The sequence below is a fragment of the Haliaeetus albicilla genome, chromosome 7 (assembly GCF_947461875.1).
Source record: "Haliaeetus albicilla chromosome 7, bHalAlb1.1, whole genome shotgun sequence".
NCBI lineage: Eukaryota > Metazoa > Chordata > Aves > Accipitriformes > Accipitridae > Haliaeetus > Haliaeetus albicilla.
Genome location: NC_091489.1, coordinates 21,646,292 through 21,672,795, shown reverse-complemented (window position 1 = coordinate 21,672,795; position 26,504 = coordinate 21,646,292). Strand labels below are relative to the sequence as shown.

Here is a 26,504-nt window from a genome sequence, read left to right as displayed (position 1 = left end):
TTAAATTTGGATTTAATCTATTCTTCTTCCTGTTATTAAGGCTAATGTTCTGTTACCTAACTGGTCTTTGAAACTCTAGTTTCTCCAGAACTTGGTGTAATGGGCTAACTCGGTATATAAGTGGGACAACCTGCATAATTCTTTAGTTCTGTAGTCACTTTCAAAGAGTATCAAAAGGAATATATTTTGGGATGGGAGGGAAACTGCATGACTAGTATTCTTCAAGTTGCCAACAATTGTGCAGGAACTTTATGATTTGGAAGCTGAGCTGTTACAAGCCATCAAAAAAGAGGAAACCCCACAGCAAGGTTACCTAGAAAGTTGGTGTCCCAGAACCTCTCACACTATATTAACTATATTAGCCAAAGGAGTACATGAACACCTTCTCTGTAAACAGTGCTCTGCATGGATTTTGTGCACTTGTGCAGGTGGTTGAAGAATGGAATCTTGACTCAAAGTGGGAAATTTTAAAGATCTTTTGTTTTACTTCTTCTAATTTTCTGCTTTTCTCTGATGTGTTCAGAGTCCCCCTCTCTTTCCCACAGCCTCTTCCTAATTGAAAAAATATGTTTACCCATTTAAAGAGAAATAATACAGTTGTAACACATATGAACCATGACAGCTGACAGAAAGCACTTGACGTCTATGAATTTTATCAGAAGTCAGGGAACAAAGAATTTTTAGACATTACAGAAGCAAGTAAGAACAAAATGTTTATAACACAACCTTTTTGGATTCCCATGTAGTTTGAGGAAGTCTCATGAGGATTTCTACATTTACAAGATATCTGTAGATGTGATATAGTGCAAGGTGTTCAGCTCTGTGGACTTAGTTGCAGTGACCAGTGTATATTCAGATGATAAAACTGACACAATCTTACTATTTTTGAATCAAACCTGTTTGTCAGTTTCTCACACCAGCCGCAGAAGATTGAGAAGTACAACTGGGTCCTTCTACACTAGACTGAAAGCTTTCAAGCAACAATCCTTTTATATAGGTTTCTGGTGCTTTGTGTGCTTTCAGGCCTTTCTTGAAAACTGCAGTGTTTCCTTTCTGAAGGGTTTTTGGACTGCAAGGTGCAAGGTAATGGGAAAGCCTAGACAGTGCAGAGAGAAGAGGTTATCTGTTCTTCTAGTTTAGGAGTGCCTTCTCCAAAATTCAAGTTTGAAGTATTAAGTTTGAAATTAATTTTTAGATTACCTGTGTTAGTTCAGCTGTCCCTACTCATGCTGCTGTTGTCTTTTGGATAATATGATAAATCCATAATGTAAGAAGAAGATATTAAGAAGGCACAGCAATTTTTTTCTATCATCAGTGCTATGCACTCTTCTTTATACAAAAAATTTAGCAACCAGGTCATGCAATGAGTATGCCAAACAAAACATCAGTAAAGGTGATCTAAATGCCTGGCATGATTTGACACACAAAAAAATGGACAAACACCAATTATTCCTCATAAGTCAATTACATATCTCTTGGGCTCTCAAATAAAAGCATTCTAATCAGCTGTCAAGCCAGGAAGCAGTGCAGGAAATTACCTCCATAATGTACAGGACCAGAGGCAAATTGTTTCCCAGAGTCCTTGCTGTTTGCAAACTGTCCAGATATAGTAAATTGCAGGTCTGATCCTCTCATCCTCTCTTCCAGATATTCCAGCACTTTTCTACCAATCCTGCCTGACTCTTCAGGCATACAGTTGTAGAAGCAGTGGCTGAGTACAGAATGTCTTTGCATCCTTGGAACGGGGGAAAGGATATTATAAACCATATGACTCAGAGGCAGGTGCTTGACGACCTGATTTATTCTACATCTTTTTGGAAAGAAGAGGAAAAACATTTTCTGCTCCTCAATCAGTTAGCTTTTGAAAATTAATGAACCTGTAGTTATCCACTCATGCTGCTGAATGACCTGTTTTTATTGTACGCTGAGGTGCAATAAAATAAAAAAAAGGCGATACTGTGAAGGAAAATGCAGAGGCCTTATTTGAATGCATAACCAAGTTTGTTTACTTTGTAAGAACAATAACAATGTAATGAATGTCTGGTGCAGAGTTAAGTACATCCTTGTGCACATTTGATTTATGTGATCGTTTCTGGATGTTAACCATTGTTAACATAACCTCCATCATTTTTATATTCATGCTGCCTGTGGGCACGTGCTAGCGTAGCAATGTGAAAGAAATCTGAAAGAAAACTGGTAGCAGTTCCTAGTGCAGGAAACCTCTTTCCCTGAAATAACAGAGGTTGGGGTGTAGCGAGCTGTAGATCATGTTCAGGCGAGCAGATCTGTGTAACTGGAGGAACTTTGTTAGGGGAGAGAAGGCAACCATTGATTCCTGTAGCTTATTAACCTCTTGAGGGCCATGTGCAGTATCCAGACATCATCCATGGTCTGATAGTGTGTATATGTGATGTGGCTATAGAATTGCCTAAAGAAAAATGCAACCACTTTTGCTGCCTGCTAAAAACACATCAGGAGGTATGCTGTCAGCTCAGGCCGCCTGTGTTTTTGAAGGCAGAAGTTAAGCTTCGTGAGGAGTGCCTATACTGACACTTCTGTAAATATGTATGTAATTCATACAATATGTCTATGTAATTCATGCAATAACTTTGTTCAGTATACAGAGAAGGGTTTCTCCACCCACTGTGCTAGGCAGTAACTCCAACAGGATATGAGAATGGGCATCTTCTAAGAGATACAGATGATGCTTTTTTTAGGTAGACAAAACATTCAGAAGTTGCTACAGTGATTAAAGATAAACACAGTTCTCAAGGGAAGTTTTATGGGTATAAACAAAAGACATTCTTGTTTGTCTTTCACATTCATTTCAAAATTGCACATAATTACTAAATCCCATGTGAGCCTTGCAGCTTGTGTTCTTTAACTAGATAATATAGCATATGTTTTAGTACCCAAAGTTCTGCAGTTGAAGTTCAGTGATATCTGTAATATTTTTGATTCATTTACTCGTAATTCAATTTAACCTAATTAGAAATAGCTATCAATAACTCTGTATGTTTCAATGTCACTGTATGACTTAGATCCGGTGTCATCATTGAAATTTTATATTTACAATTTAAATTGAAATTTACAGTTGTCAATAAAGAAGTGGTATGTTCTGTGTGTTACTAGAAGTCATTCATATAAACCCTTAATTTCATCTTAAAACTGCATCTTGATCTGTGTCAGCTGGTGGATCCCATATGCTAGGAATGGCTCTTCGCTGCTGGGAGATTCAGGTGCAGTTGCTGAGCTGAGGACAGAATTTAGGCATTCATTCTCAGCTGCTTCACCTTCTGCTCTTTTAATCATCCTTTTTATTTCAACTTCATATGGCTGTGCTTTTCTTTTTTGTTTGACACTGATCTTGGGAGGGGAAAGAGAAAATGCTGATGAGATTATAATAGTTTGGGGAGTGTTGTGCTCCGAGAGGGGAAGAGTCTTACTCCAATTTTATGCAAGACACCATCATAATAAGGTACATTATTGTAGATGGCATAGTAGTCTGTTGTGGGTGTCCTGGTTTCAGCTGGGATGGAGTTAACTGTCTTCCTAGTGGCTGGTATGGCGCTATGTTTTGAGTTCAGTATGTGAAGAATGTTGATAACACTGATGTTTTCAGTTGTTGCTCAGTAGTGTTTAGACTATAGTCAAGGATTTTTCAGCTTCTCATGCCCAGCCAGGGCACCTGACCCAAACTGGCCAACAGTGTATTCCATAGCATGTGACGTCCCATCTAGTTTACGAACTGGGAAGGGGGGGGGGGAATCGCCGCTCGGGGACTGGCTGGGTGTCGGTCGGCGGGTGGTGAGCAATTGCCCTGCGCATCATTTGTACATTTCAATCCTTTTATTACTACTGTTGTCATTTTATTAGTGTTATCATTATCATTACTAGTTTCTTCTTTTCTGTTCTATTAAATCGTTCTTATCTCAACCCAGGAGTTTTACTTCTTTTCCTGATTTTCTCCCCCATCCCACTGGATGGGAGGGGGAGTGAGTGAGCGGCTGCGTGGTGCTTAGTTGCTGGCTGGGGTTAAACCACGACAGTGGGTCATAGCAATCATCTGACAAGTCCTGTGATTCATAGACAAATCAACTATTACTGAAATGACCCAACAGATGTGATTTTAACATGATATCCTTTAAGTCAACATCCAGAGTTTGCATGTGGATAGCCTGCAGTGTGGGATTTGGGCTGTTCTGTCAAAAGCCCAATTTTGCAAATACCTTTCCTACTGTTCTTTATCAGTATTATGAACTCCTTCACTTATGAATGAAACAGATTATTGTTGGGAAATCTTTTTTGCATAATATATCGCAATACAGTGCTCATCTGAAGCAGCAAGTCATGTTTCAGAGGCGCTATCTGCCGATGATGAAATTTCAGTTGAGACCTGTGACAACCATACAGAGCAATGTGACAAAGCAGTGGCAACAAGTTTGATGGTTCAATTCAGAAAATATGTTTCACAACAACAAATTACTTATTTCTACCTGATGTGTTTGTGGTTTGGTAAATTATTTGTGCTACTGAAATAATCTGGTAATCCAAAAGATAAAATAACCACTTCATAATCCAACGTGTGGCTGCTTGTTGGGACTTGGGCCAAACTTTGACCTTCAGATCATCCACAGCAACTCTACGTGTGAATTTTAGACAGTTTAGGGAACATAGGTGGTAATTTCAGTCATCTGTCTTAAACTGAAAAAAACAGATATTAACTTAGATAAAAAATCAGTTGGAACAACTACTCATTTTTAATGTACAAAAGGGAAGTTTTCTGTACTTTAAAATTTAAACTTGTCACTTGAAAGCAGTGACAGTTTGGGGGCAAAGATGGAGTTAGCAGAGTTGGGAAGTCAAGAAACAGCTGACACAAGTTTAAAAAGTGAATTAATTTTGAGAGTGTTTTGTTATCGAGGAATTAAACTGAATGTCAGCCACTTCTTAGCAGCACTATATAAATGAAATGTGAAAACAAGTCTACCAGTTCCTCCACATGTCGCTGTCACTGGGTAACTGTTAGCACCTACATTAGTCACTCCTTCAACAGGCCATGAAATTGTACCAGCTTTTAAAATGTGTGAGAGAATTAAGGCAGGTGCTGGCACACCATAAATGAAAATCTAACCTTCAGGCTGGTACAGTAGTGACATTGTTACTGTTTGCATTCTTGAAAACACATGGCTTGTCAAGTTACAGTAAAATTGTTTTGTGCTTTTATATATTAAAACTCAGTGGGGTGTTTGGGCTGCCCAGGAGAAGGGTGAGACTTACAGGTGTAACTAAATATATTAATTATTGATACTCAGTGTGTAAGTATGTATTTTTTGTTGTTGTTACTGACTTTGTGTCACTCAGTAGTTGTTGGATTACTTAAGGAAGAAACTTGCTCCGGAAGGTGCTCACACATCTGCTGTTGGACATGTTAGAACCATCTATCATCCAAAAAAACCTTAATGACTTCTCTGAAAAACCTCTCAGAATAATAATACTCATAAAACAGCATACAAAGTCATATTTTAGTTTCACAGCAGAACAAAAATGCTCAGCATTTTTTCATAAAAAGAAATAGCAGAATAGAGAGAGTCATCTTCAGTCCATGGATATTTTTCCTGAGCTCTTATTTAAACCTGAAATCCAGTTAATTGCTATGCAGCTTCTCATCTCAAGCAATCATTACTGTTCCCTAGAAGGAATCTTAATCTTCAGTTTCTTACAAGGTTCCTCTTACAAATAAAACTGTGTTGAATCTTAATGCCTTTGAACTGAATGTCCAGTTTCTGTCTTTGCTTTTTCCAAAACTTATACCAGACTGCAAAATGAAAACATCACGACTGTACAAGGTTCTGTTAAAAGTTCAAATGAAATTACCTAAGTCATTATCAGTTTTAGGAAGCCTGCATATTTTTCTTACTAACAATAAGGTAATTTAATTACTTTAATTACTGATTTAATCACTGTATAAAAACTGCCTTGGTTTTTGTGTCACATTTAGCCCTATATGAAAATCTCCTAATACAGCATTAGGGAATTAGAATTATCCTGGTACTGAGTGAAACGAACATATTCTGTTGTGTAAGCAGAAATGTATGTATTGCCTGAATATACTTGCTTTCCTAATTGTAGAACTAAAATATTGTCTTCATTTATAATTTGCCTTAATATGTAGGAAGGACAGCAGACAATACAATAGGATTATTAACCTATTCTTACTTCTTTCTCTCTTTTCTCTCATTTTCCAAAAGTGGGTCATACAGTTGTGCTTTCAAACTCTATTTTGAGGTCTCTTTTGGTGTCCCTGTCTTGGTTTTATATCCAAGATCACCTTGTATGCTAGTGCTATGCAATTTGAATATATATTCCAGTGACATTCCTGTGAGGTAGCAAGGTAATGCTATTTTCAATTGTATGTACAGTTAGGGAACAGAGGCACAGAAGAGTAAGAGCAGCTTTCCCATACCTAACTCTGCCTAGTCATTTAGGCTGTCTCTAGATATATATGTATCACCCCCCTCTGTGATTTATATATCACCCCTCCCCAGTGACAGTCTGGATCACATTAAAGTCTGTGGCAGGCAGTGTACTGAACTCAGATCTTCCAAGTCCTACATTAGTACTCTTTTACTGGAACGTATTTCCTTTCTGAAATGAACACATGTATTATGCTGAAGTATAGGGATTTGAATACTGCTCCTTCATGTGGATTGGCAAGAAGCGTGAACTCTATGTTTTTTGTATGATTATTTTAAGGTTTTTGCTATTTCTCTTATTAAATAATTGAGAATGTCATCCTTCATCTTGGGTTTCATGGTTTCTATACTGATTGGTTTTCACAGATACTACGCTCTCAGGGGAAATTGGCACCAAGAAAAAAGTGAAAAGACTGTTAAGTTTCCAGAGGTATTTCCATGCGTCCCGGTTACTGCGTGGAATTGTACCACAAGCCTCTCTGTACCTACTGGATGAGGACTACCTTGGGCAAGCAAGGGTAAGACGGGTCTCCAGATGTCCATTTCCTTTACTAATATTCCAGAGAGTGGCAGTTTTGTTTCAGTCTTCAGATAAAGCAATGTATGGCTGATCTTTCTTAAATGACCCACGTTATTTGCCTGCCTCACAGCAAACAGACTGTCCATTCCTCTTTTATGGTTACAGCTTTAAAGGCTTAGTCTCAAAGCAACGAGAAAATGTCTAAGTCCATTCAGCATTTTCAGATTCTGTCAACTGAAATTATAATCTGGATTTATTAAAGGATGAAGGATCCCTGGCTGAGTTACTGATTGAAGTAAGTGTAGCCTCGATACAGGATTTAGTTCATCCGCTTGAAAAAAGACAGCTGTCTCTCAACTGGTATGGAGCAGCTATTAGGCAACTCACAATAGCTCTTCCTAGCAAAGGCTAGGAAGCAGGGAACATTCACTACAAAGAACTTCACAATAATCAAAATATAATTCTCTTATTTTGCAGCTCTTATACTTGCTTTGGCTGATATTTTCTAACAAAAGTTGCACAACTGGTGGCATTGGGATCATGTGCCTAGGCAATTTTTATTCTCTGCAAGAGAAGATTACGTGCTGGGTGTTGGAAAGTAATTAAGAATCGAGAACTGGTTTGAATACAGACTAACTAAGGGGAGTGAACACACATTTCATTCACACATATGCCATTGTAGGTCATACAGTTAGTCCAGACTCAGTCTCTTGACTGAACTGATGTAGCTGTAAAAACACTGGGTATGGTGGTAATGATAGATTCTTTTTGTGGCTTAGCGGGCTTCACAGAAGCACTGTGCCTAAGTTTATAAAAGCTATTCCTGTGTATTGGTTTGTTTAGCAAAATGTAATTCATATTCACCATAAGAGCTAAGATTGTGTTTTACTGTAATAAAAACCTAAGAGAATTTGTACTGAATTGATTTGGGGACATGAAAGGACAATAAAAAAGTTCTGCAGTAGAAGGGAATGTTTTCATAATATTTTGTTTTATATTATTCCATGTTTTGAGCTCCATTTAGAAGGTATTTTTAGTGTCAAGTTCGAAACCTCCTCAGTTAAAGTGCAAATGGTATTCTATACAGTGTAGCTAAATTTGGTTCTTGATGTCTGATATTTCAAATACGTCTCTATAGCTTTCCCAAACAAAACTTTAAAGCTGCAGCAATCAATCCAGTGATGGATTAATGTGGAATAATAATTTAAATTTGCTTTAGTTTGACATACCAGTCATTTGCCTTTTCATATTTGTTTTTTCTAGCATATGCTATCCAAAGTGGGAATGTGGGATTTTGACATTTTCTTGTTTGACCGCTTGACAAATGGTAAGTGATTTTTAAAAGTTTTTATTTTACTATCTCTCATATATGACTATTCTAAAAAAACCTAATTAATTAATTGCTAAAAGTTTCCAGTTTAGGTTACTGAAAATCTGGACACAGTTAACTTCTCTTAAAATCATATCCTTGAACATTTTCCTGAACTATAGGATAATGTTTAAAGTATGGTTTTGTATTAATCTAATCTTCTACATTTGTTATGGTCACCTTTTCAAGGAGGTGTTTCAGTTTGCTTTACCTGGGAAATTTTAAAGGTACTTTAAGTATACCTATTAGATACACTGGTCTGTAAGTCCAGACCTCCATAATCTGTCACTTTCTATCAACATGAAATACCTTTAACTGAAGATACCCTTGCTTCTGTTCAGTAGCAAAAATTAGGAAATTCATTAGGATGGTAAAAATCTGTGAAATATTTTGTCTAAATGTATACCTGTAACTCCACACACACCTCCAGTGCCTAGGCAATACCTCTCGACCAGGTAACTGCCAAAGAGTGTTGTGATCACACCTTTCTCCTTTCTGTATTGCTCATAGGAATGAGATCCCTTGTTCTTCACCCCCGGTCTAATTAGGTTTGGCTGGGGCAGAAGGTGTAGAAAAACGTTGGTTTGGAGGGTAAAATTCAGCTGAGTGACTGGCAGTGAAGAGTGGAAAGGACTGCAAATGGCAAAGGAAGCAGAAGCATAATTCTTCTAACTTACCTTTCTGCGCCCCTGCTCAGTAGTCAAGGCCAAATAAGTTTCCATGTCCTCTTCGGACATATTTTTATTTTCTTTCCTGAGTTACATTAAATAAGAAAAGACTCCCTTCAAACATTGTTTATATCTTGTATGGGTTGGTTGGTTTGTTTGGGTTTTTTTTTCTAACTTTTCTGGAAACATTGCTGCTGAATTATGCAGTGCAAACTTTTTAAAATACTCTGTGTATGTATAGTTGATCGTATAATACTGGTTAGGCTCAATTTTGCCAGTGTTCCCAGTATTGGATTCACAGTAAGGCCAACATAACATTACAGTGGGACTTGAGACCATAAATGCTGCACCTCATTTTTCCTGTCTGCATTGTCATTATGAGATGCAGTTGTAGCTGAGCTAGATACGTGGGTTAATTACATGTTTGTACAGCCATGTGTAAAATACAAAATTTAATTACAAATGGCTGATTTCTCAGTAATTAATTAATTAGTACAGTATGGCAAACTGAAGTGGCAGAAAAGCCATTCTCCTTTCTGTCATTTCTGGAGGTAGACCTGGATTATGAAGATGATGTGGTTCTCAGACAAGCCTGTCAAAAGATTTCCAGTTAAAGCCATATCAATTCACCTTCTGTGTCATGTTGAAATGGCAAATGTGACTTCATGGCGTCAAGACACAGGAATGGCACTCCACACAGCCGTACCATCAAATCTTGATTATATACAGGAGTGATTTATATAGGCTACTTTTGAGTATACGAGTGTCATCTAAGCTCGTATGGTAGGAGCTAAGGTGATAGGAGCTGACTGATAGGAAATTACTGAGATTTTTAGTCTTGCTCGGTTTGTAACTACATGTCAAGGGAATCTAAGAGTTGTTCCTTTCTGCTTTTAGGAAACAGTCTCGTAACACTGCTTTGTCACCTCTTCAATGTGCATGGACTTATTCACCATTTCCAGTTAGATATGGTTACATTACACAGGTTTTTAGGTAAGTGCTCACCTCAAAGCCATCTTTAAATGCAGTTTACAGCTTAAGTAGGGCATCAGAGAAGGCACTGGCTTGGTCTGCATATCTATGTAAAATCATGATGTTGTTGCAAATATTTCAGTAAAACATTTCTGTGATATATATTAGCATACAATTTACAGGCACTCAGGTACTTGGTTCAGTACCTATTAAGTCAATGGAGGGACTTCAAAAGTCTCTGCATTGTGCTGAAGCATCCCAGTACCACAACTGCACTGGTGATTTAAAAAAAAAGTATGTCACGCAGAGATGTCGCCAGCCAAGTAGGCCCACACAGACAGACAGACATTGCAGAACCTACCCATGCACAGTACAATTGTGGTGCAGTGTAATTATTTTAGTGAGTAATAGACCACTGAGACCCAGGGCAGTTAAAAGCTTATGTGCAAAATTTAACAAATTATATCAAGCTGTCTGCGCTGAATAGTGTTGATGAAAGCCCCTGCTGCTGTTACTGCCAACAGAAGTATTAGCCCCATGCTGTCAGTGAACCAAAAGAAGAAATTGGCCAAAATCAATTACTTTTTGCATCATGTTTTGAATGCAGCTGAATGCCGGGTTGTTAGGCTGTCAGGCGGAGTTTCCAAGGCAGGGTCTCTTCTTTAAGAGTGCCTAATTGTCGCGTCTGGAAAGCATTCTTACGGTGTGGAGACAGACAAAATCTCCCCGAAATCTCCCCACCGTTTCTAGCTCCTGCGGGCAGCCATGAAGTGGACGCTCAGATAATTGGAGCTAGTGGTACTCAGGGTTTAAAGGATTACCCGCTGTAACTCCAGATGCTTGTGGAGCTGGAAACGAACTGAAGGCTAGGACTTTCTTTGGCGTTCCCCACGCTGGTGACAAGTGCCATGGGAAATTTGCCCATTACCTTTCTGTTTGATTGATTTGATAGTGTCTAGGAGAGCGCTTTGGGCAAGATCGAGGGCAGCTTCCAGTGTCCACGTGGTGTTGCCCTGAGACCACCTAATGGTGCAGGCACTGCTGCAAGGAACAGATGAGTGTGAAGCACGCACCTCGATGATTTTCTGTGCGAGTGAAAGCTGAGAGTTAGAAGGTTGGTGCTCCTGGTCCAGCTGGACCAGTTCCAGCACTGCAAACTAAAACAAGAGGGACTGGTATTTTGAAATGAACACACAGATGTGACTAAATTTATCACAGACGATTTTGCTCTGAATACCCCAATGCTGTATCTTTTGATCTCTGCCTGGAGGATGTAGGAATGCCTTTGACGGTAGTTAGTCACTCAAATAACAAATGATGCCAGGATATCAAGGCCTCACCCCCTGCTGCTGTAAAATAGGTGGTACTGCCTTAATGACATATTACTCCCCTATGACAGCAGCCTAAATAATTACACTCCGTTGTGGATAAATTTGCCTCTCTTCCTTATTTATTTTACTCCTGAATGAGAGCCTTCACTAAGGCAAGAAAGAGTTGATTTATGAACTAGACCCAGTATATCCCCTTGGGCCTCACAAATCCTTTCATGCATTTTTTTCTCTAAAGGTATCCCAATAAGAGCACCAGTCTAAGTAAACTACAGCTATTTGAAGAAATTCCTTAGGCAGCTGTCTGTAAAACCTCAGATTGTATTTTAAATCCAGTTCCCACTTGTGGCCATGGCATTCAGAGACAAAAGGATCTTTGTTTTCTGTTTTGGTTCCCAGTTATGGTTCAAGAAGATTACCATAGCCAAAACCCATACCACAATGCTGTCCATGCTGCTGATGTCACACAAGCTATGCACTGCTATCTGAGGGAGCCCAAGGTAATGACAACCTTTCACACTGATGTTGCTTTCAGATAATTCTCAAATTTTTTTTCCCAGGATTGAAAAAAAAAAAAAAAAGGCTATTTTTAGATAGCGGAAAATGATTGCTTGCTTGAAGTCAGCAATGAATCGGTAGCAGAGTCAGCTACAGATTACAGACATTTCAAACAAGCTAGCGGAGTCACTTCTCATCACGCAGACGACGTATCAAAGTGCTGTCGTATGAGCTCCAGCTACCATGACCGTGTGTACCAGCCACCCGCCAGTGGCAGCCGTCCTCCCGTCAAAGCCAGCAGAAGCCAACGCGTGCCCGTGCCTCGGTCACCTCGGGGCATAAGCCCCTCACATCAATATTTCAAAATACCAAGTTATGCAGTGCAACACCAGAAAAGGGGAAACTGGTCCCTTGGACTGGGTCTGTTGGCAGGGTCTCCTCTGCGCCAGCCAACAGCAGCTTTTGACTGCTGGAGCAAGCCCTCGGCATGAGGGTGTGATGTTGCCTTATGCATTACTGGAAGGAAGGCACTGTAATGCTGTAATGCTGAGCCACAGTGTAAGAATATAAGTAATCTTTCCTGGGTTGACTTAAATGAAAGGAAGTTCTGCTAGAATTAGCAAATTGTTAGACCAGAATATAGCAATGGTAGGTGAGGACAGGAGCAGGCCCCAGCTTTCCTGTATTTCCATCTCCTGCAAGATCTGCAAGTCCCTTCTGTCTGGAAGTGAGGAGGACAGCCAGCATCCAGAATCCATACCATACTGCTCTTCATTTCTCATCTCAGGATGCTTCTCTCAGCTCATAGACCTGTACCCTGTTGGGCTGGTGATAACTACCTCACTCTCAGAAATAGAAAATGCTAAGAATTCCTATTTTTTTTCCAGTGATAACAAAATTTGCTTCTGAATGATAAGCTGTAAAGAATTAAAAAATCTGGGCAGGTTTTCAGACTTGGATGTCTGAAGTTAGAAAGGGAAATTATGCTCTCTAATAAAACACCTATATTTGAACTGAGATATCTAACAGCCAAGTTTGAAATTTCAAAAGTTTATAAACTCTGCATTTTACAACACAGTGCTGTGCTAGAAAAATGAAGCCTGATGTATTGTTGGTATTACTAACTACTGTGTGAAGCAGAGCTCTTATTGTGTATGCTAATGTATGCCAACCTGCTAGTATACTTACTTACTTTTTTAAACTGAATCTTTTAGACTCTGCTCAAGCATTTCTGTAACAACAATCCTTATATTGCCATGAATGATGAAGAGATAAGAAATACAAACTGTAATAAAATATGAGTAAATAGTCTGATATCTTTATAGATGTTTGTTCAATAGTCACCTTAAAAATGTTGTTCACATTATTTATTTTGTATTTGACATTTGTGTACAAATGCCTACAAAACTGAGCAATGCCATGATGTCAGCTGGTTTGTTTATTTGCCAAAAGAAAAAAAAAAGTGTTTACTGTTCATGTTCTTGTTGTGATTAACGCATGTGATTCAGCTTGCCAACTTCCTCACCCCATCGGACATCATGCTCGGACTGCTAGCTGCTGCAGCTCATGACGTGGATCATCCAGGGGTCAACCAACCCTTTCTGATCAAAACTAAACACCACCTTGCCAGCCTGTACCAGGTAAAACTGCTCATCAAGTTGATAATATGTAAAATGGTGTCAAGGAGAGTCTAAGCAATTTGCAGTGAACTTTAATGCCAAAATCTGGCAGCTGGGGGGATGTTGATCAAATCAACCTGCACTTAGAGTCTGGACAACTTCAGTTAAGCTCCTCACTGAGCGTCTCTTCCTACAGCAAAGCTGATGATACACATGAGAAAGAAGGTGGAAATGTCAGATTTTTTTTGAGGACATTTAAGTCAAATCAGTTGCCTGGGTTATTTCTGCTGTAGATCATCTGGGGTAAGGAACTGTGGGTAGGAGATTTAAAATCACAGTGAGACAATTTGTACTTCATCTTCCTTCAGTGAGCAAGTAAGCAGCAGGCATGTTGTAAATTGGAGTTGCATTAAAAGAAACTTTTGCTTCATGTGGCTCTAGTAAAATTAAACACTTCTTAATGAATACTGCAATTTAAAAAAGAAAAATAGAAGATGGAGGAAACCAAAGGAAAAGTTGTAGATATTTACAGAAATGTGCCTAGAGATAAAAAGAAAGAACTTAAAAACAGCCACTGCAGGTCACACCACAGGCTGTCTAGACCAGTATCCTGTTTCTAGGAGCAGCCAGTAAAAGATCTCAGAGAGAAACATAAGCCTGGGATAGGTATAGAGTTGTCCTTCACCTGGTATACATCCTCCCAGCTCTGGCAAGCAGTAGTAGAAGACTTCCTGAAACAAAAACACAGACCCTCTTGTTCAATAACTACCAATGAAACCATCCTGCCCTGATTTTTATGGTCCTTTTTGAACATATTTGTAGTTCTGGCCCATGGCAACCACTGTAGCTCTGGATTTTATCTACAACTGTCTTATGTTTATAAACTTTGCATGCATGTATACTTCATTATATATGCACATCTCTATTCTTTACATTATACTTAAAGACACATGCCGCCAGAGCAATGATGTAAATCATTTTGGTTGCACTAACTGTAATTCGTAGCTAATAAATGGAGATGATACTGTTTTCTAGCATTTCGAAGAGTCAACTTCAGCCTTTGTAATAAGGGGTCAGAAACAGAATATCCCAAGTTAAAAATTAATCTAACTGAAGAAGACTCACTAATAGCTATGTACCTTTCTACACATACTTAGCAAATCGAGAGTTTGCTGTGATGTGCTTACTACTTGAAAAGAGATTCTTGTTTTCCCCTACTCAAGCAACATTTGGGTTTTCTATAAGAAGTGGATTGTGTAACAGTACAGCTGTCCTGCCCCGAGATAATGGGACGGGCAGGACTGTGGGTGCCCCAGCCAGGGCACAGTGATGCTCAGACACTTCATACTTTGTGACTGGCCTCGTCACAAGCTGATGCAGCTTATTAAGTCATACCCATATGTGTCCGGTGCATTTTGCTCCAGTCTTTTCTAAATGTCAGGCCAGCTGATTGGGGAGGGAGAAAAGCCAGGGACTAAGCCAGGGGACTTTGGGAAGGTTATGTTAAGGATCCTTTGAAGAGGAGTTGCTAGAGCCATTCCACAAAAACCCTTGTCCTATGAAAAGGTATAAACAACTCCTTCTCAAATTAATAGTGCGAAACAGTAATATATAATTAGGTTGAAAATTCAGGCTAATCTGAAAGAAATGTAGCTAAAATAAAATATTAGTATCTTGGAGAGGTGGTTTCTGCTCAGCTAACTGGGCTTGACTGTTCTTTCAAATGTTGGTTAGAAAAGGCAGTGACAATACAGAAAAGGCAATCCTTCAACAGCAAATGTGATTTTTAAGTATCCTGTTTAGGGACATTCACTGGCAAGTTTGATTTACTTACTTATTTCATCTGAAATTGATCCCAGATTGTTTCCAAAGATTTCAGTAGTATACAATACATGGATGCCAATAAAAATAACGATGCTGGAAAAAAGTTGTGCTGAAAACATTTTTAGTCAAAAGTGAATAGTCTTTAAAACAATAAATTATATTCCTCTCAAGATTAGTACTTTAACATGTGCTTGAAACTGAAACAAAAAGGTTCTGGGTTTTTGGTTTTTAAGTAGCAGAGCCACAGAACTGCTGTGGCTAATCAGAAAAATGATCAAACAAAAGTAAGTAAGTAACTTTTAACGTAGCTGGTAGGCATCTGTCACTGAGACAGTAGTAGCTGAGACTAAGGGTTATCTGTTTATGGCGTCTCTTTGCTCTTGATTGTTTGTACATTTAAATTAGAACTTTACATTTGAATTATCTGAAAAAAAGGTTTTACAAAACAAGGTCAGTCAGTTTGACAAAGATGCAAAGTCTGAAGTGTATATATGAGGAGAATCATGTTTCAGGAAGATAGGTGTCATCACCAAGGAGTTCAGAACTTTCAATATTTATTTTCAAGCTAAATCCATATCTTATGATGCAAGACATTTTTTTTGTAATCTAATTTCCACAAGAGTCTATTCCATGTGAGGCACCATAATTTTCCACCAAAAATAATAGTGCCTTATTCAAGTCTCCAGCGTTACAAAGACAGTTGAGAGTGTAGAAGGTGACAGTAGGGATCTGGAGGTCACTTGTTTCTCCTGTGGGGAGCACAACAGCTTTCCTTGTTATGTGATGCAGACTTTGCTTCTAACTTTCACTGGCCATTAAAATGAAAAATAAAAGTTTTATTCTTGCTTGATAATCATTGTCTTAGGTCTCTCTAGTCTTAAAAGTCACAATTAACTCAAATTCTGGTTGATACATATGTCGTATCGAACATTATTTCTGCTTCTTTAGATTGAAAGCAGCATACAATTCAAGGTTGCTCAGCCAGATACAATCCCGCCTTGTAGTTATCCAAAACTCCACATCAAACCTAACACCAGAAAAAGTCATACTGCTTTTTTTTTTTTTAAAAAGAAATTCTATTTTACTGAAAATTATTTACAAATTTCCTAAGAAAACAAATGGCACTGATTTAAATAAAATGTTATCTTTTAACTTCAGTAATAGAGAGTTGAGATCTATCTTTGTCTGGCTCTTAAATGAAGCATAATAATTTAGAAGTCTGGAATGATCACATACAACATCTGTAGTACAAAACAGATTTCAGAAATATATGAAAGAACACTTTACAACTTTAATATAGATGTATATAAACTAGAATTAGGAAAATATGTATTGGGCATCAGTTATGACGGTTCTACTTTGCAGTCTTCCTTAAAAGTACCATTTCTAATTAAAGTATCATTTTCAGGTATTTAACATTGTGTAGTTAAACCAACTGCTCAATAACTAAGAATAGATGACCAGACTGAAAGAAATTTAGATCCCCTTCCACTCCAAATTAAAATTGAAGTTTTTTCTGCATCTAGTTAATAGCAAATCTTCCTCTCTTCAATTTATTATTCTTTTCCAAATGAGTATGTCAAATGTGGTGGTTTGAATGGCTCAGGGAAAGTCACAGATTGGAGACTTTGTGACAGTCTAAGTAAAAAAAACCAGGGTTTTTCCTCACAGTCCTGAAGTCTGTGTTACAGCAATCCATGAGTTTCAGGCAGTAGGTGTGACAGAGGCTTCCCATCATGCAGCCTTTAAAACAAAGCTGTGCTGGTCAGTTTTAAAAAAAAAAAAAAAAAAATGTTAGGGGAAGCAGAGCTGAGAACCTCAGTCTGCAAGCCAGCACATAGACTTTTCCCTGCATGGCTTATCTCCCCACCAGCCTAGGCAATCGGGTAGCTCATGGCAATTAGTCTTAATAAGGCAGTAGAGCATTCCTAGGTGGAATAGCTGACTCTACTAATTGTTGGCAGCAGCTTCAGGGATTCTGGCTGCTTGCATTTAAGAGGGGAGTCATATGACTTCATGTTCAGTTGTTGCTTGTTAACTTGACCTTTCCCTTTTCCTCCTCCATGTACTTTAAGTACAGCAGCTTCCATTTAAGTTCTCCCTATAGCAGCAAGCGAAGAGCAGAAACTTACAGAACCAGAAATACTCTAGAATGGATACCTGAGTTTGCTTTTTCCTTTGAGTAACTATTAGTTGGATGCAAGGAAGTTCTTGGGTGCCTACACGCTCAGCCCTGTTCTGGCTGGCCTTCAGCATGGCCAAAGAGCAACTGCATCCATGGAGGGTAATTCCCCGGTTGAGGTAGGTGCCGCTGAAGCAGCTCCTCCCAGCAAGTAACACTGCCATGCTGGAGGGACGTGGGGGCACAGGGTGCTCTGAGGGGGATCTCCCCACTCAGGATGTTTCAGGGGTCGCAGGAACTGTGCACACAGGCACTGTCTTAAACGACTGTAAGCCTTCCCAAAACCCAAAGGTGATAGTCAGGCAGGGTTTGTCTGATTCACCTTAGGGTGGGAAGGTGGCAGCCTATGGACTTGGGGTGACTGTTGGGACCGGGGTTCAGCTCTGAGACTGGGGAGGTGAAAGAAGCAAAAAAATTTGTTGTTATGTCCCATTACATTCCCTTGTTTTTCTTGGTCAGAGTGTAGGGTTGCAGAAGTCCATCCTGATGTATTTAGGCAAAAGGAGGAGAGATATTTAAGCTGGCTAATGAACAGAATTGCTGTCAAAAGTAATTCAGATATTGCATAGCTGATCCTGAGTTCTGGGTCTGTTAGCTCTTCTAAGGAAAAGGACTTAGTTTTTGCATAGTTGGAAAGTTTTGGGGTTTGTTTTATTTTGGTTTTTTCCCCTGGTATCTGTGATTTCTATTAGGGAAACAAAACAAACAAAAAAACCCCACCCCAAAACAACTTGAGAAATACCAAAGCAACGTATCAGTGATTGTGTGAATTCAAAAGCAACAGAATGTACTGCAGAAGATATTGCAACAGGAAAACAACCCAATTTGCACTCTCACCTTTGCACTAAATTTCAAGAAAAATACTGACAAGATGATCAAAATGCAAATTGGAACTTGGTTACTGGCAATGTTTAGTGTCTCAACAGTTGTTAGATATGACAGGATTACAAAGGAGGATGGGGAAGCCTTAAGGAGAAAATACTGTTCAGTCCCTCTTGGAAAGTGGAAGCTGTGCATCACATCCAACAGGAAAGGCAGCACTACTGCAGCTATACCTCAGAGCTGTGGGACTGTGCAGAAGGGAGCCAGAGATTAACAGTGGCTGGAGAAAGGGATTCCAACTCTAGTTTCCCAGTTGGCAGTGACAAGGTGGAGTCCTTGCTCTGCTACCTGCCCAGAAGGTTTGGTTGCGTTTGGGGTTGTTTTTTTTTTAATCCAGTGCTCATCTACGGCAAAGCCATAAACTGCCCAAACCAGTCATCAGATGCCATAACTCCCCCAAGAGTGTCTCTATTGCTAGGTGATAGTCCTCTTGTTCACACTGTGCACGCTGTTGGAGAATTGAGAACTGTGCCATTCACTGGAGGGGTGCTCTGCTGGACTGCTGCTCTGCAGCAAGCAGATGCTTTTGTGAATTAGAAGAACTGTGTTAGAGGCTTCTGAACAAATGACATTTCTGAGGTATTCAGTGGTAGAAAGTACTCTGTGAACTAAATGAGTGATGATTGGCAAATGCATTGTGTGTTAGGATAGTAACATAAAGTCATCAGACACAAGACACCCAATTTGTTGTAATTTACGGACAACCTAGAAAGCTGGGTTTCTGTTCTCTAGGAATTTTTTCCGACCTAACTTTGGTTCCACTCAGTTGGAAGCAGACAAACAAAAAGGATGCAAAATTTGTTGCAGACTAAGTTACTGAAGCCTGCAGATGCTCAGTGACACTGATACTCTTCTTGCTTTCACTGAGCAGCTGCAGGCAGCTTCCCGTCCCCTGACTCCAAGGGAAATTTGGCAGTTTAGTTTTCTTTTTCTTGTCCGCTCTGCATTCAGACTGTAGAAGCTGAGAAGTCAACCTGTGATCAGTAGGAGGTAAAAATATGATTTTGCACTCATGCTTTAATTCATTTGTTAATAGAATGCAAGCTACCTCCCACTCAGATGAGATTAGCTCCTCTGTTCACAGCAGGACTCAAAAACTGTAGAACAGGACTCTAGGGCTGCCTTAGCTAGGACATGTAGAAGCACAAGCTCCTTAACCATAGAAATCCAGACCAATTCCTCAAATCCAAAAGGTGGCTAAAAAGCACGCATTTTTGACTCATGTTGCAGGACTTCTAACCAGCTCTAGGCATCATTGATATGGCAAATCTGTATCTGTGCCATGGATACCTGCCTAATCCTTGAATTTATTTCTTTTATTCCTCCCTAGAACGTTTCAGTGCTAGAAAATCATCACTGGCGATCTACAATAGGCATGCTTCGAGAGTCACGGCTCCTTGCCCATCTGCCCAAGGAGGTGACGTAAGTGTCTGCTGGAGGAAATCCATCACTGACACCAGTCCACGGCTTCCTTCACTCTTTTTAAAAGGACAGTAGCAAAGAAAGAGGCCCAAGCTTCAGAGTAGGCTAAACTTCCTGCCCTCTCTTGGTACCAGTATGAAATCATGAGACAAAGTTATACAGCAGAAGTATTTTCGAAGACCTTGCTGCTTCTGCAGCACAGCAATGGCCACTGTCAGCGCCAGGAACACTGGGAGTCCCAGCAGGAATGCACCCTTTCAGATCCAGTGTTGGCATTTTTCGTTTTACATAGTACCAACCGAATACGGAAAGACTTAGTGATTAAAAAGCATTAAATAGAGAGAAAAATTAAGGAGTTGGTCGAGGAGCATCAAGACTGGTCAGGACATCCGTACCCTGACTGAGGAGGAGTGGTTCAGTCTTCTGAACTTCTTTATGGGTGAAGCAAAAAAAAAAAGGCAGCAACATGAGCACCTTGGCCAAGTTGATGCTTACTTTTTACCTGCTGGTTTTGTGCAGTGTTACTCCTACCAAGGAGTGGAGATTGAGCCAATGAACAGCCTGCAATACTAAATTTTAATCACAGGTGACCTCACCAAGAATATCAACAAATTACCAGGAAGCAATAAGCTCCATATCCCTCCAGAAGTCCTTTGTGTCAGACCAACAACTTTAGTTGTACTTTAAAGGACTGTAGTCCAGTCCTTCACAACTTTAACTGCAACATCAAAAAGTTGTGGCATTCACCACCCAGCTCTGAGCAGCTGAAGTAAGATGTGAGCATTTTTCTAGATGCATCATGCTGTTGTTTTGTGTTTGTTTTACTTTCCTAGCACTTTTCAGAAGCTTTCAGAACCACCTATGCCAACAAGCATTTTTCGTCTACATTACCTATTCCTCCTGAACCCATTTAGGCAGCTAGAACAGTTGTACCCTGCAAACCCCAGCAGGGACTGACCAAAAAGATCAGACTAGATCCATAAAGAAAGAGGAAGCTTTATGCTAGCTATGATCCGTAGCAGGTTGTTTTGAGGTATTAAATGTTCAATGGTTCCATGATTGAAGGGGCTTATTTTCCCTAATTGCAGACAGGACATCGAGCAGCAGTTGGGCTCCCTGATCTTGGCAACAGACATCAACAGGCAGAATGAGTTTTTGATCCGTCTGAAATCTCACCTTGACAATCAGGATTTGAGGCTGGAGGATGCACAAGACAGACATTTTATGCTTCAGGTAACTTTAAAAAATATTTTTCCACTATTTTTTATTCATTTTTCAAGTTGCAGTGTTTCCTAGTATATGTTAGAATAGCATACGATAGTGTAGCTGGACATCAGCATCTCCTTACCTATCACCAGAAATGCTTTCCTTCTGCCATCTGGCATGTCAGGCAAGCGTAAGGTGCCTCCAGTATTTCCTTATGTAATTTCCTTGAGTTAAAAGCTGTGAATGCAGCAGATACTGGAGAGTGTCAAATGCTGAGAAATTAAGATAAGCTATTAATAATTTTATTTATTTCCAGACCACTGCTTCTCTTGCCAGGTAATGCTTCGATTATAGTCTCTCTTCTGGCAAACGTCACTTCACTGGTGTTATTTTCTAGCACCATGCAGGAGAGCCCCTTTGTCGGTGTCCTTTCCAAGACAGCCTGACATCAGGTGCCCAAGCCCCGTTCCTGTGATGGATGTTCAGAAACTGCCTCTGCAGAGACAGCTGTTGCCATGGCAGCAGGTGCTTCTCTGGTGGATCTGCCCAGCTAATGAGGAAACCACGCTTTATTTAAAAATCAAATAGATTCAGACTGGTTCTTCCAGCTAAGCTGCAGTCATTAACGGGCTCTTCGGAATAAACCTCTACCTATTAAAGCAGTATTGTGATTAAAGTAGCTGCATATACAGGCTTCTCTGGAGAAGTGACATTAATTTCACTCTCAAGTACATAAAGGAATTTAAGTAATCATTATCATTTATAAAACAAACATCTACAGGTTATCACTTTGTCGAGGTTACAGGAAAGGTGACAGCTGCAAGGAAAGAAGTGCTGATCTGTTAATTCTTCACCTTCCAGCAGCGTGGGAAATGCAGTAATCTGCTTGCCTGTCCTCCATCAAACACGGTCTTCTGTCAGACTCTTGCATGGACCATGCAGGCAGGGTGATGGGCTTATTGTATTTCTGGACAGATGAGGCAAGAAAGTTGTGCAAGTGCCAAACGCAGAGGGATTACAGATCTCAGCTATGGCAGAAAGTTTCTTATGTGCTTTCTTGAAGACAGGAACTAGGGCACAGACTTGGTGAGACTTACTTATTTGGTGGATTAGCTGTGGAAGAAGAAAAGAAAAAAAATCAAGAAATCTTGATTGATCAGGACAAGTTAAAGAATGGTTGAAAGGTCATTGTAATAGACAGTAACATTAAGACTAATCAGTTTAATCCAGAGAGAGAAGTGACTTGAAGACTTCCTTCTACCAGTTCACAGGTCTGAATTTATACAGGAAATATTTCTTATGTTTTCCTCCTGGGTGCCAGAATGATTTCTGACCTCTGTCAGGCTAACTGACTGTGTTCAATCTGTGAAGAAACGAGGCATGTGACATCTTGTTCCAAGGCAGTAAGAAAGACTATTACATGGTTTACTTTTCTGAAGCAGTTACTTGATTTTAAAAACCTCTTGCCCTCCTGTACTCATTCCCCTGCAAAGCACTTAAAAGTACTAGTTAATTAAGTGAAACCAAGCCAGGGGCAGTGCGGAGAACCCTGTGCTTAGCTTTGTAAACAAAAATATGCAGACATTAAGATGAAGTGTAATTGAAGTGAGATGCAAGGTCACTGACTGAGACCGCAGAGAAATGATGCCCAGATACACCAGCTTGGCTCTTCCCTTCCTTGTCATCAGCCATGGATGCTGAGCCAGGCAGTCAGCAGGAGCCAGCCTGAGGCTTTTGTTGGCTTATTCCTTGCAAGGAAGATCCAAAACACTTTACAGGCTTGGGAGTTGGCCCTCCTCTTGTTCTTGCTATGGTAAAGTGGAGGGCTGAACGAAAGTTTTGCTTGCAGCTGAAATGCTCTTTCCTCAAAAGGCATATTTGGGTGAGGCTGAGTCTCTAAAAGGTGATGTTAGCCCTTCCTAACGTCGCTGGTGAGGCCTGGGAGTTTCATGACTGCAGATTTACTGCTGAAGCACTGCTAGACAGTAACTTCTTTTCTCAATGCTACTTTTCTTCTTCGCTTTCAGATTGCACTCAAGTGCGCTGACATTTGCAACCCTTGCCGGCTCTGGGATCTGAGCAAACAGTGGAGCGAACGGGTCTGCGAAGAATTTTACCGGCAAGGTCAGCCCCTTCACGTGCAGCAGTCCCCTTTCACCTCGGCTTTCCAGGCCTTTTTTGTGGCGAGACAGAGGTAGCATTCAGCCTACCCAGTTTGCCTTGAAATGTCCCTCAAGAGCGAGCTGTGGAAGAGATGTCTGCCTCATGTGAAAAGTGGGAAGGGGTAGAAGAGCAGCAAGTATTGCTTTGTCCTCGCTTCTCCTGCAGCAGCGTCAGGCGGGGGGGGTGGGGGTGGTTCTGCTGTGCCTCAGCACTTGAATTCAGCTGGAGAGCCCACGGCTGGATTCTTCTGTGAGACCCCTCCAGTCACTGTTAGCATTCTGAGCTGGAACGGCACCACTGCACCAAAATCCTACCACTGTCCACTGTGTTTTATCTCGCCTTTCACACTCCCACTACAACTCCGACGGGAGCCTTACCCTCGCTGTTTCCCAAATATGACACATTCTTCTGCCTACAAACGCAGAGAAAGGGTTCAAACGCACTTCCCAGCACGCTGTTGAAAGGGCCAAAGCAGGCAAGCCAAAGCTCAGCTAGGACCTATTGCAAATGTTTTCAAACCCCTGCAGAGAGCACAGTCAAGCAGGGGTTTTTTTGAAACACAGTAATTACACCATTTGGCTCCATCTGCATAGGCAAGGTCATGCTGTGCTACAACGCAGGGTGCAGCCGAGTTTAATCACTGCTAAATTCTTTGTTCAGAGCATCCCAAGAGCCGAAGGCAAGTGGTACAAATACTGGAAGAGCGCACAATGAGGTTCTCAATGCATTTAAAATTCTGCACTATAACATTAAGCCACATCTGAGCTGGTACCTGGTACAATTAGTCCATAACAAGGACAAATAGGTCAGCAAGTTAATTTTCAGCCAATGTCAGTTTAAGCTGGTGAAATGTCTTTGACTTTGATGCTTTTGAAACAATGTAAGCAACTTGCCAGGTGGAGGTTTATTTAATCAGATGTATAGTCAAGGCATAATCAATATCCACCTCATGAGGACAGGGCCCCAGTTGTGTGATACCTCACCTTTAGTGTATTGAGGGACCATGCTGAGAAAGACAGCACTCTTTTATGAACGTAAGCTTTTTCCCCAAGATTCAAGATTTATTAGTATAACATCTAAAATATACCTCTGAAAGGGGACACTGGAGCATGTGAGACTAGTTAGAAGCGTAACGGGGAGAAAAAGAGCATTTCATGTGGGAGAATATACAGAAACTGTGGTCTGACTGTCACTAGTGGCTGCATAATCCTGATAAGTGATACAAAAAACAATATTAAATAGCATGTAGTTAGATACAATTATCACTTTTAAAATGTTAACTGTAGACCTGTCTGCCCCCTTACACACAATGCTGGGGCTTGAAACTTTTGTCACCAAGTTTAACATTTGAAAACCATAGCGCTCATGTTCTGATTTTTAAGTGTAGATGAGGCAGGTGATACCACAACTAGTGCCTTGTTTAATCTTCCTTCTGGAACGCATACAAAGTTTCAACATTTTTTTGTATCAGACATTTCAAATGCCATTTTAATAGAGACTCAGATCCTGATCGTCCAGTCATCTGGTGCATCTACACTACATCTATTAGCAAATAAAATATACAACTCAGGTATGTTTCAGGGAGTGCCTGATGCCTACAGCAGCTCCTAACATGAACCTTTCCTAGAAAAATACTTTATGTTGTTCGGGTAAGTCATGCAACTTGATTTGTTTATATAAAACTAGAACTGGCAAGAAGCAAGTTTCAGGAAAATGGCTAATGTTTAAGCAACATTAATGATCAGTTTCTCTGGTAAAGTTTTAAAATTGTTTGGAAGGTTTTCCCCAGTGTGAAAGTTCTCAGCAACTAATCCATGCGGTTACTTTTATAGTAACTTGAAACGTAAGAAAATTGACCATCGTTTAAGTTCTTATCATGCAAAGTAAAAATCTTATTTTTGTCAGTTAAATGACGTGTCAAAGACAAGAAGGTGTTGATACACTTTGGCCCAGACTGGTCAACCATTTTGAACCCAGATTACCTATAGAGGGGATGTCAGTGGAGTTTGATACTCTTTTTTTCAGTCAAAAATTTTTGGAGGGGGTAGAGGAGAAAAAGAGGACAGTCAAACTGCACATTTAGAAACATGACAAACTGTTATTTTTGTCTCAGTTTTGCTGAATTGTTCCTTTTGATTGTTTGTGGAGCTAAAAATATTTCCCTCATATTTTCTAAATATCTAATTAAAATTGAAAATATTCCCCTCGCATTTAAGAAGAAATTTTATGCTGCAGAGAGAAGAAGGGCCAGGCTTAAAAATGCACATGGTATTTTATGTGGGGCTATAGAACCTGAGTAGCACAATAGCATTTAAGTGAAAACTGTCTGTTAGTGGGGAAAAATGAGCTTTTAAACAAAAACAGTGGATTTAAAGCAAAATGTTTCTTTATGGGTTGAATACAGTGTTTTGTCTGATCTAGCACGTCTGTCTTATGGGAAGGCTTTGTGTAACCAGCCCTCACTACATCCTTAGTAGTAAATCAAATGGATGAAATATTATTGTCTGAGGGCAAGTGGCATATCTTAGCTTGCAGATAGTTAGTCTCCCTTCCCTCCCATACTGCAGACAGAAAAGGTCCTGTACCTCATGCAGTAACCAAGACTGTACCCTGGCAGTGTAGCAGAGAAGGCTCACAGTCACAAAGGATGAATGTGTTGCACTCGCAGAGTGTTAAAAAAAAAACCCACACACAATCTCATCCTTTTTCCACATTTATAACTTGACCTCCATAGCTCTTGACACATGAACACATGTTGCCTGAGCCCATGCTCTGGCCCTTACTAGTTTGTTAGTGCAGACACAGCTGCAGACTGCCAGGCTGCATCATGCTGCCCTTCAACAGCCATTTCCACAAGCACACAGTAGCAACTTGCACTACAGTACTAATGGAGACATGTTTCTTCTAAAATTTACATTCTGCAGTTTTCTAGTAGGAAGACATTTGAACAGTAAGTAAAGGAACAAGAATGTCTTAAAAATCTTTCATGTGAGAGAATCTATTCTAAAAATTAAGGTCCCCAGAACACTTAAGTGCTCAGATTTAATGTTCATTCAAAAGTCATCTTTCCTTAGAGAGATTTTTCTTTGTATGGATATTCAGTTTCTCTGATACCTTCATTTTTTGGACTTTTTTTTTAGGTATTTAGACATTTAACATGGTTGTCAATGGTGGAAGATGCCAACTGCTCAAATCCACACAGCTGCAGTCACTGTAAGAGTCTGGCATAGGTATGGAGGAGATAAAAGTGGCAGAAAACTATTTTCTCTTCTTTTTTTTTTTGCAGGTGACCTGGAACAAAAATTTGAACTGGAAGTAAGCCCCCTTTGTAATCAGCAGAAGGATACAATACCAAGCATACAGATCGGTAAGTAT

The 26,504-nt window shown here is 39.9% G+C and overlaps 1 protein-coding gene across 3 annotated transcripts in view; it reads left to right on the top strand.

Moving 5' to 3' along the window:
• The window catches only part of PDE7B (phosphodiesterase 7B), a 183,291-nt gene that overhangs the window by 152,474 nt on the left and 4,313 nt on the right, over positions 1-26,504 (top strand). For all 3 annotated transcript variants that reach the window (XM_069787253.1, XM_069787255.1, XM_069787252.1), the window contains 9 exons: positions 6,843-6,994; positions 8,260-8,323; positions 9,931-10,026; positions 11,733-11,833; positions 13,340-13,471; positions 19,669-19,760; positions 20,849-20,993; positions 22,994-23,090; positions 26,416-26,496. In XM_069787253.1, the coding sequence (XP_069643354.1) occupies positions 6,843-6,994; positions 8,260-8,323; positions 9,931-10,026; positions 11,733-11,833; positions 13,340-13,471; positions 19,669-19,760; positions 20,849-20,993; positions 22,994-23,090; positions 26,416-26,496 (960 nt within the window). The remainder of the gene's footprint in view (positions 1-6,842; positions 6,995-8,259; positions 8,324-9,930; positions 10,027-11,732; positions 11,834-13,339; positions 13,472-19,668; positions 19,761-20,848; positions 20,994-22,993; positions 23,091-26,415; positions 26,497-26,504) is intronic.